Raw genomic sequence first — 10,949 nt, forward strand, 5'->3', positions numbered from 1 at the left:
TAGCAGACCACATCATCTCTTCCTCCTCCTGCACCTCTCCCTTCTCGGACAGCATTCCCATTTTACGCTGACAGTCACGCACCTTGTTGACCAATTGCTCCCGGTAGCTACTGAGAACATTGAATTTCAACGCTAGTTTTCCCTTAATTCTTGGATCGCAAAGGCACGCTAGCATCATTCCATGCATTTACGAAGGTGTACTTTTAGCAGATCGTTCAGCTTCCTGACTATGGCTGCTACGTCAGGATGTAGCGTGCCACCTTGAACAGCCTCACGGTTTTCAAGGAACACATCCATCCTGCTGCCTAGATGGGAGAACACTGGGATTACCTGGGCCAGACTGGCAGTGTTTGAGCTTAAATTTTCTGTGGCATCCCTGAATGGTTTAAGGACTGCCACTAGCTGGGCGATCACTGTCCAATCCTCCCTATTCAATGGAGATGTAATCCCAATATTGTGCTCTGAGGCAAGATTATGGATTGCCCTCTTCTGCTCCAAAATCCTCTCCAGCATGTCTAACATGGAGTTCCACCGTGTACTGACATCCTGACATAGGCAGTGTACGGGAAGACCTGACCTCTCTTGCTCTTCCCTCAAAAGTTGGCTAGCCTTAACACTTTGGTGAAAGTGCCCAGAGATCTTTCTGCAGCGGGACAGAACTACTGCTGCCACATTAGTTCCTTCTGACATTGCTGCCTTCACTACAAGATGGATGATGTGGGCTGCACAGCGCACACCAACAATATGACCATTTTGCAGCGCTTTCACCATATTGGCACCTCCATCAGTTACCACAAAACCAACTTCAACATTGGTGCCTGCCTCTGCTCCCACCCAAAGGCTAAACATTTTCCTCATCGCATGCAGAATATTTTGGGAAGTGTGCTTTTCATCCATCACTTCTGCATGGAGAAGGAATGATCGGTAGCCTGCTGCAGCAGCTTCCTTGGGCACACCGGGCTGCCACCAGTGTGCTGTCAAAGAAAGAAAGGCATGCTGCCCGCTAGGTGCACTTCACAAATCTGTTGTGAAATGAACAGACTGACCAGCAGCCTTGGAAAGCTCCTCTTTCACTGCTGGAACACAGGACCGATACAATGAGGGGACAATGTTCCTGCTGAAAGTGGAACTGTATATTGTGGAGCCACAGCCGCCATCAATTGTTTGAAAGGCTCCCCTTCGATCATAGAGAAGGATGCCCTTCCAACAGCAATGAACTGACCAATAAGTCGGGTTACTTTATTGGCCTGCTGTTTGGGCATTGACCTTTTGGATTGGAATGCCACAAATTGTTCCAGGGTGGGCTGGACATGCAGTGCGCCAACCTGCCTTGGTCTCTGGCTGCCAGCACTAGCTGCTGATGCTGCTGCTATTGGCTCAGAAGCAGCTGTTGGGGTTTTTCCACGGCCACCAGCTATGCTGCCTGCACTAAGTTTTACTTCTGCATCTTTCCCCAATAGCACAGCGTTGTGTTGAGTGCTGAGGTGATGCTTCATGCTAACACTGGTAAAATGGCTAGACACTTTCCCTCTGCTTATTAGCTTCCCACAATGTTTGCACTTTCCATAGCGCCCTTCTTCAACATTTTGAAAGTGCTCCCAAATTGGGGCGCGCATAGCCTTGGAGTGTGCCTTGGGTGCTGCTCCTACTGCTCGGGGTGGATGAACAGAGGCAGAACTAGTGGTGGTGGTGGGACTAGTGGTAACAGTACTGGCCATAGTGGGACTGCTAATTGCTTTAACTTTAGATTTGCTAGGTTTTGCTGCTGCTGGAGGTGGTGATGGTGATGATCATAGCGGAGAAGGTGGAGGCTCAGGGGAAAATTGTGCACTAGTCATTTGGACACTGCTCCCTGAGGAATCTGATTCCTGACCACTCATCTCCTCTACTTCCTCTGGCTCATAGTCTAGTTCTTCATTAGCCAGATTGAATGGAATTCCTGCTAGGCTGGAGCTAAGACTGATATCGTCGTGAGACTCGTGACTAGTAGTAGTGCGAGCAAGAACAGACTCTGCACTTGGCCTCTAAGTCTCAGGCTCCTCTACTACCTCGCTAGTTCGAGTTCCACTATGTGTAGCCCTCTCTCTAACTGTCTTCACAAAAATATTGTAAGGGCTTGCTAGAGGTACTAGGAGGACATGGTGAGGCGGTACCGGTGGGAACAGTAGGCGTAGCACTAGTGGTGGTAGAGGCGGTATAGGTGGGGGTGGTGGTGGTTTTCCCTACAAAGGAATGAGATTGCTTTGGTTTGGGACCCCTCTGAGTCTTGCTGCTAATTTGGCTCTGCTTGGTACCTTGCATGCTGCTCGTGGATGGGGAAGATGCTCCTTGGGGCAAAAGGCACTTCTTTTTACTCACTGGGCTAGTAGAAGTACTAGTTGTGCTACCCTTTAACTTTGAACGTGCTTCTGGTGCTTTAGGCTTTCCGTAAAAAACCATAGAGCTTGTGGGCCTAGCCGCACTACTACTGCCTGCTTTTGGTGCCTTTCCTTTACTTGATGATCCTTCAAGCAATGCTTCCCCAAATGATAAGCGAGAGCTTGGCCTACTTGGTCGACTAGACTGACGCAAAGGCTGCATCTTAGAACTGGTGGTGGTGCTGCTGCTGGTGGTGGTGGTGGTAGATGGAGCTTGTCCCTCTTTAGTCCCAAAAGGAGGATCCATTTAAAATTTTGTGTTGTGTGTGTAGTGTAGTGTTTAAAAAAACTTGGGGATAAAAAAATTAAAGACTTTGAATTTACACGGGCCTAAGAGCCTATCCTACTACTATGCTAAACCTAAAGCTATATTAGTATTCTAGTCTAACTCTAGGCAGACGCTCTCAAGCACACTAAGCTAAAGTGAGGTTAAGTTATATATAATATTATATTATTAATAGATTCGAATTACTTATATTTTGGATTATAGATAGAATATAGATTATGAATTAGAAAGAATTACTTATATATTATAGATTATGAATTAGAATTTATATTATATAATATATTATAGATTAAGAAGATTAAAGATTAGAATTATTTTAGTACTACAGCTAGTAGCTTGAAGCTTTGCTTAGTACAGTTGTTGTCTTCACACAGTCAATTTTTCTTGAAAAGAAATTAGAAATAAAATAAAATGTCACAGCAAAACAGTTAGCTTCACTGCTTGCTGAAACACACAGCACTTATGCGGCTGCACTCACTAGCCCAACAAGTTCACTTCACTGATGGACTGAGGTGAGCAAAACACTAAGGGTACTTTTTAATAAAATTAAAATAAAATGTAAAATAAATGAGAAAATCTTTGCAAAACAGTTAGCGTCACTGCTTGCTGATCAAAAAAGAACACAGCACTTATGCGGCTGCACTCACTAGCCCAACAAGTTCACTTCACTGATGGACTGAGGTGAGCAAAACAAATGAAATAAAATGAAATATTATTAATTAAGAAAAATTGACTTGGTTTCTTGCTGTTGCTAAAACAAAGCACAAACTATAGAGCTGCAGCACCAGTACTAATAGATTAGCTGAACTATAAGTTAGTAGTAATTATTAATTATATTTTTTATAGCTAATTTAATTAACTATTAAGATAAGAATTATAGAATTATTGATATTAATGATTTTAGATTAGACACTAGTAGATGTCTTGAATGTCTACAGTATACTCTACACTAGTATACTATTACTAACGTAACTATAGTATGTATAACTGACAAATATATATAATTTTATAATGTATTCAATTATTATTAATATTACTGATTTTAGATTAGACACTAGTAGATGTCTTGAATGTCTACAGTACACTCTACACTAGTATACTATTACTAATACTATACTAACTATAGTATATATAACTGACAAATATATATATAATTTTATATGTATTCAATTATTAATAATATATTCTATTAACTTATTTATAAATTCTATTATTTAATTTATTTAAGCAGGGCAGGCAGTAGGCACTAGTGCCAGCCCAGGGCAAGGGCACCCCAGTGCCAGTGAGGCACTGAGTGAACTGTCAACTCAACAGCACTACACAGTTGATGACAAATTAAATAAAAAAAATATTAAATTAATCAAATTATTATTATTAAATATTAATTCAGTAGAACTGAAGTGAGGATGAAGTACACTGTGAGAAATGGCAGGCTAAGGCTTACCAGTCTCACACAGAACAATCTCTCTGTAACGCTCGGATGCAGCACAGCAGTGTTGCCAAAGCAGTCACAGCGAAAAATGAATGGATCTCACAGGCAAGGTCTGGTCTTATAAAGGCGCTTTCAGACTTCAAAAAACAGCAGCACAGGCATTGGACGAGACCCTTAGCGTGACGTCACAAGAGTGAGCTGATTGGAGAGACGAGGATCAGCTCACTCCTGTTTGAAATTTTGGCGGCTGCGCGGCAAAAACGAAGACGATCGAAAAAACGGCCTCTTCGTGCTCGTTTCCATGTTCGCCCGAAGACGAATGCGCAAGTCTACTGTTTTTGAGGGCCTCTGACAGGTTCGCAGTATCTCCTCCGCACAGTCAGTTCAATTAGTCCATCAATTTCACTAATCCCTCTTTGCTAAATCATGATCAGTCTTGGCATTTGTGATTTCATCTTGAAAATCTTTACCATGTAATACTAGATGTAGGAACTTTATTGAAGCTGAGATGTGTGTCAGCTTTATCCAACCCCTCAGGACCAGGGATTTTCCATAAAAGGTCCTAAAGTCCAGTGTTCCACAATTTTTACGAGTACGTCCTTAGAGGTGTGAATGGGTTAATGCCATTTCTCTTCCCACCCACCTTTACAAATCCTTCCTCAAGGAATCAACAGCAATGATGAACGTAAGAGTATGGGGTAAATGACTTATTTGGCAGGAATAATTATGTAGGTACTAACAAACTGAGGCCTAAGATGCCCAATACCATGGTTTACAACGGGTATATATTGCTTACTTAAATCTGTAAACTACTATATGTGCTATATATGAAAATATATGTCTATATGCAGGTTTGTGTGTAAGTATGAGTATATAGTATGTAAATGTGTAAGTAGTCAGTTAGTAGTAATACGTGGAATAATTTAAAGAGGATGCTTTAATTAAAAAGAAATCATCTGGCAGGTTCATCCTATGACCTATTTTTCCCTAAAACAATAAATATGTATCAATTTACTGGATTCACAATCCTATAGGGATGTTGTACTTAACACTGTACTTAGACATGAACATAATAGCTTAACACTTTGACTACATACTTAGCACTCGCTAATTAAAATTGTCCATCCATAACTCCAGTGGAATGCTCTTGCTGAGTATACTCCAGTCTCTACTTTCAAATATACAAGATATTTTACCTAATTGCATCTCAGACACAAATCATTTGCTTTGTACGTTAGGAATATCATTGAGCCTTTAAGCTGTAACAACATTTTAATATATCTTAAATACATAAAAACTAACTGCAGATAAAAATATCTTTGTCTTAGCTGGGGTTTCGTCTCAACCAGGGATAGACAGCAAAAGAGTCAATTGCAGACACTTTAATTAATATTTCAGGTAACCATGGACATTAATAACCCTTGTCTTAGATTAGGTATCCTAGTCCAAACACTTCTGTAGAAGATCACAAACACTTTTGCAGGACTTATCATCAATAGACAAGAAGTGGTTTAGGTTGAAAGCATATGTAGATCACCAGGAAATGCTTAACATGACACTTTATAATGCAAAACAATGCAGTGAATTGTGGAAAACCAAACTCAATCAGAGCCCTGGATATAACAACATAAATCAGATTGACATATTAATAGATGTGTGGGGGTGTGTGCTCAGAGTACAAACAGCAAACCAATATGATCAAAACCAAGCCTGCGCGGAATTAGAAACATTAAAAAAATTCCAACACATTTCTCGAATTCTAGGCGCAGACATGGAGAACAGTACACAAGGTACACCATAACTCCATTCCTAAACCGCTGTTTGATGGACTCTTTTGTTTGCATGTTGTATATTCCTACATGCAGATGTTTCAATCTTGTTATCTATAGATAATAGTGAGCAGCAAAGTGACTAAATTCACCCACGAGACATACATTCTTAAAATTAATTACAAACTATGCACTAATCTGAGCAGTTTTTAGACATGTCATTTATCCTTTTTTGCTTTTTGTACTCTGTGGGGCTTTTTTTTACCTTTTTCTCACCACAGGCATTCACATACAGAGAGAAAGAACTAGTCCACAGTTAGTTATATATATATTTATGGTACTTACACAGGCCCCTGGGCAATAAGGGTAATTAAAAAATTCATATCATCCACAAATGTATGAAGATTTGGATAGTTGAGATCTTTTGGTTGATTCTTAGCAACTGCTTCTTCGTCTGGATAGACATATATAACTCCATTTTTCATTTGCAGATGGTAGCCAACATCGGCAGGCAAGTTGTCACTACTAAAAGGATCTTCTCCCTTCTTTGGTGGTGGGGTGAAGTCTTTAATAAAACAGAAGGCAAAGGCGTTTTAAAAATGTATTATGTTCATGTTTGAGATTCAGTTTTCTTAATTGTGTATATTTTCTATGCAATTTCACAAAAACACACAACTTCCAAATTGTATTTCTATCTCAACCAATTTCTGTTCCTTATATCCTATTTTTTTTCTTCTTTCATTCTCTTTGTCATCACTTTTCATTATTTCACAAACTATCCCCCTTTTGTCTCACCAAAAAAATAAGCAAATACAGCACACCATTAATCAAGTTCCTTTGAGCGTGATATTTACCCAGAGTTATCAAGTTGCAGCCATCATTCGTGTGAGAACACCTTCATCAACTTTATGTTTAGTAGAGTAACCAAGCGTAAAAGCGCAGAAAAAGAAACGACAAATCTATAGCTACAGGTGAACTAATAGGTCAAACTTCCCAAATCAGCAATAAGGTAACACTTCCATCCACACACCCATACTGCTCAACCCTTACCTGGATAAATCTCATCTTCTTCTTTCCAGACTCCTCCTTCAATGTCACGCAGATACTGAGCTACAGTTCTTGGAAATCTCTGAATTGAATGGCGCATATATTTTTCCCTGATAGCCAGCGCCCTATACAGACCCTTTCCAGCAAGGTCAAAGTCATCAACGGTGACCTGCAATGGAATTTTAGTTTAGCAAATCCCCAGTTACTAATTTTAAATAAAAGTTTCTCGTGTAGCCAGATCTGATATTTAAGTAATATTGTGGTTCTGGCCTTATTGACTCTGTTTATGGACTCCATAAAAATAGAGTATTACTTTACGTTACAATGGAGAAGGCAGTTTACCTTAAAGATACTGAGATCTGTATCTCAAAATGACAGAATTTTCTGTCGTGAGGTGCTCGCTATTCTTCTTACCTCATACCTTACTAGTAATTAACAAGAATCACAAATTTAACAACGTGGAAGGTAATGAAGAGAAATAACCTACAAACTTGGAGATGAGATGCTTCATCTGAATAGTGTATACATGAGGTTGGTTTCTAATACATATACTTTGTTATTTTAGTCTGTAATCACATAGATTTATTTAGGGTATAGAACTGTGAAAGGTAGAATATAACAAAAGTGACAAATCTGTTTAGCATATCCCAGTATTAAGTGGTAGCTAACTACCATGTATTTTGGACAAATGGGTATTTTTTCCTATATACTATCCAAAGGCATTTTTCATTAACTCCAATGCATTTTAATGCATGTAAATTGATGTGTTATCTTACTGTGAAAATTTTTGTCTGATTTTCCACTACCCATCTGTTTCCCCTAAAACAAGAAAGTGAACTAAAGTATGCTTCCCACATAGATGCTGTGACATGCAATTATGCAGATTGAATTAACAATGATTTAAATCACAGCACTATAGTGTGTGTGTGTGTGTGCAGAAAGCATACTTTAATATGCTTCCTGGTTTAAGTAGAAGCAAACAGAGAGATGAGGACAATGAGACAGAAGTCTACTAAAATAGAATACATGCACTGATGTATAATGTATTGGAGTCAATGTAAAATACCAATATGAATAAAAAATTGACAGCTTTACAACTAGTTTACATCAAAGAGGAAGTTTGGTAGGGTCTTCAGGGGAGTTGTGGTTTCAACTTGACTATACATTATGAAGGTCCAACACAAGTGTGAGCTGGTCCTGCAGAATGCATAGTAAAAATGTTCCTCAAAAACTCTTGACACATTGAGTTATGGGCAAATGTTACCCAGAGATTTTGTTGCAGAACAATTGCCATGATTCCATCATTTCATCTCTTTTACGTAAGGGACTGGTTGTATTAATATAAAATATAAAGTGTTCATTTTCAGTGGATGATAAATATGCTGAAGAAGACTCAACATAATAAAATAAAAATCACTGTTAATTTTTTACATAATATTCATAGAATGATTGATTTGCATGTCTTTCCTCAACACTCAAAATATGATCATACGATGTAACCATGTCCCGTATTTTAGAAATTGGTAAAATCTGACAGTAAATTTATGCTACTGGGTTTTTTTAACATAAGAATATCCTTATGAATATTCCTCTGAAGTATACAAGAAGGATAGTGTAAAGGGCAAACTATCTGATTTATTCAAATATTTTAAAGAAGGCAGTTAAATTTAGAAATAGTTAAATGTCGCTGCTAGACTGTTTGTTCTAGGTGGTGTTGACTGATACTGAAAATGTCCAGAAGCTTCCAGCTCCATTACAAGTACATTAGCAAAATAACAAGATCATTTTCAGGCTGATATTCAATCCAACTGCTGACACCACACTGGAAGATCATAAGTTGTGAAGAAGACTTCACTTGGCATGCCAATCGTTTCAAGAGGAGAGCTTGCATAGTAAATAAGCTGTTCCTAGGTCTGTTGGTTTTCTGAGGAGCAGCTTGGAGCACCCTAGGAAACCTTTATAAAAGTTGACTATATAATACTGTATGTTGTGCTGGGATAATTTCACTCTGTGGTACAGAGAAATGTGTGTCTTTGTGACAGAATACAGTACAAATTAAAACATACAATGCCAGAATATGTTTATGTGTTGCGTCACTTTAAAAGTATGGTAGCATGGGTTAATGTGCTACCATGTTCCTCACCCTTTGCAACTACTATATTCCTTCTTCTCTAAATTAAATAAGGGATGGGAGAAATTTAGTCCACTGACTGTGTTACTATTAAGTACTGAATTTTATATAAATTAAAATTTGTTTTAACTCTGACTCACTACTCAAGTGCAGCTTGGGACCATTTAGGTAGCTTCCTGTTTATTTTACCTTGGTATGGCTGACCATTAAACCAGCCAAGTGGGACATAGATACTTGATTTCCTAATAGACAGCACTCTGTGTAAACTGTTTAAATTACATTCATTACAATATGTTTTATATTACATGAACACATCGAGCCTTGTATTCTAACCCCTGATGCATAGTCTCCTGTGATCTGCACTTTCTGAAAATCTGGAACTGTCAGGTACAATGGAGTGGAGTCATCGGAATCGTGGACAATCGTGAGTTCCTTCTCCACCTCAGGAACTTTAATAGCAATTGTTTTTAGACGCTGCAGTCGCTTCTTCCTACAGTGCAGAAATTAAAATAAGCATATATTTTAAACAATAATCCATGGCTTCACGTAGGCAAGACAAAAAAATAATTTGGATCATCTGTGGTACCCATAATGTATTACAAAACCTGCATCGTTGCTCTGTCTTTTGTAATATTGATGAGTTGGCCGTAGTCTAAAACTGAGAGGTCAGAAGTTTAGATGTAATGAAAGGAAGTTTTACTTTACTGAGAGATTACTAGAGGCCAATACAGTGAGGGAATTTAAACATGCATGGGGAAGGCATAAAACAATCCTGAATCTAAAGATAAGACCAAGGACTGGTTACTTCTTTTACATCTGGAGAAAAAGGACAGACTAGATGGATATAATTACCTTATTGGCAATGCAACTTTATAGCATAACACACATTGCAAAAGTTTAGACTTCTTACCTTTTTTCCTGAGCTTCCCTATTCTCCCTCAAAGCCAAATGATCTGCCAATTCATGATGGGCAATGGGACAGTTCTCCAAAACATCAAAAGGGGATATGTCTTCTTTACTTTCCACATCGCGAACTTCTGTTGCAAACACTTTCTCGGCCAAGCTGCGTAGATGCTCACTGTGTTCTTGAGGGGGAAAGATATTTTTTAAAGCTTTGCTTATTATTATTATTATTAATATTTTTATTATTATTATTATCCTTTATTGACATAGTACCAACAGACTCTATAAGCCTATAATAAATACAGGCATTTCCCGCTTTAAGGACACTTGCTAGTTAGGGTATAGTTGCGTATTGTGGCTTCACGGGAGCGGACACATAACAGCATTGACACCAGCACATCATTTCGTCTTTCAAGTGTCTTTTGAGCATTTTGTGTTTTGTGGTGGGAATGACCTGACGATTTTCATTTCATATACTTACTCTTGACCCCATTGTGTGCGTATTTTGTTATTAACAGTAGTAACATAGAAGCTTTTATTACAACTCTTGTGGAAAGACTCCTTAAGTTTGCAAATTGAGAATCAGGAGGAAGTGGTTGTAGGGTGGGGCGGACAAGCCCCATTCACAATACATGCTTAGAAAATACTAGAAAGCTTTGCAATAAATATAATATATTTGCAATATTGAAAAGATGGGTAAGGGCATGATATTAATTAAAGTAATCAGGACTCATTTTCAACAAATTTCATATAAATGAAGGCAATTTAAGGGCAATGAGTCTGAATTAATTTTTATGATGCAATCCTAATCAATCTGAGTTCAGTTAAGTTCACTTCCAACAAAATGGGGTAGGCGTATAAACAGCAACTAGATTCTTTATTTCTAATTCACTGGACGCTTGTCGCTTTATCATATGTATGACTGACTTATATTGTGTACCATATGACAAGGGGATCTATCACT

The 10,949-nt window shown here is 38.4% G+C and overlaps 1 protein-coding gene across 2 annotated transcripts in view; it reads right to left on the reverse strand.

Moving 5' to 3' along the window:
- LOC149298335 (AMP deaminase 1-like) overlaps window positions 1-10,153 on the reverse strand; it is a 29,461-nt gene extending 19,308 nt beyond the window's left edge. Inside the window, exons 1-4 of one of the 2 annotated variants that reach the window (XM_089487450.1) lie at window positions 9,993-10,153; window positions 9,416-9,572; window positions 6,955-7,120; window positions 6,250-6,469 (exon numbers count right to left, since the gene is read on the reverse strand). In XM_089487450.1, coding sequence (XP_089343576.1) covers window positions 6,250-6,469; window positions 6,955-7,051 — 317 coding nt within the window. In that variant the 5' untranslated portion in view covers window positions 7,052-7,120; window positions 9,416-9,572; window positions 9,993-10,153. Of the gene's footprint in view, window positions 1-6,249; window positions 6,470-6,954; window positions 7,121-9,415; window positions 9,573-9,985 lie in introns of both variants that reach the window. The other variant, XM_089487452.1, reaches the window with a different exon arrangement.
- Window positions 10,154-10,949: the final 796 nt, after the last annotated feature.

Source organism: Sceloporus occidentalis, unplaced genomic scaffold, assembly GCF_023333645.1.
Source record: "Sceloporus occidentalis isolate IW3139 unplaced genomic scaffold, rSceOcc1.0.p SCAF_33, whole genome shotgun sequence".
NCBI classification, from domain to species: Eukaryota; Metazoa; Chordata; class Lepidosauria; order Squamata; family Phrynosomatidae; genus Sceloporus; species Sceloporus occidentalis.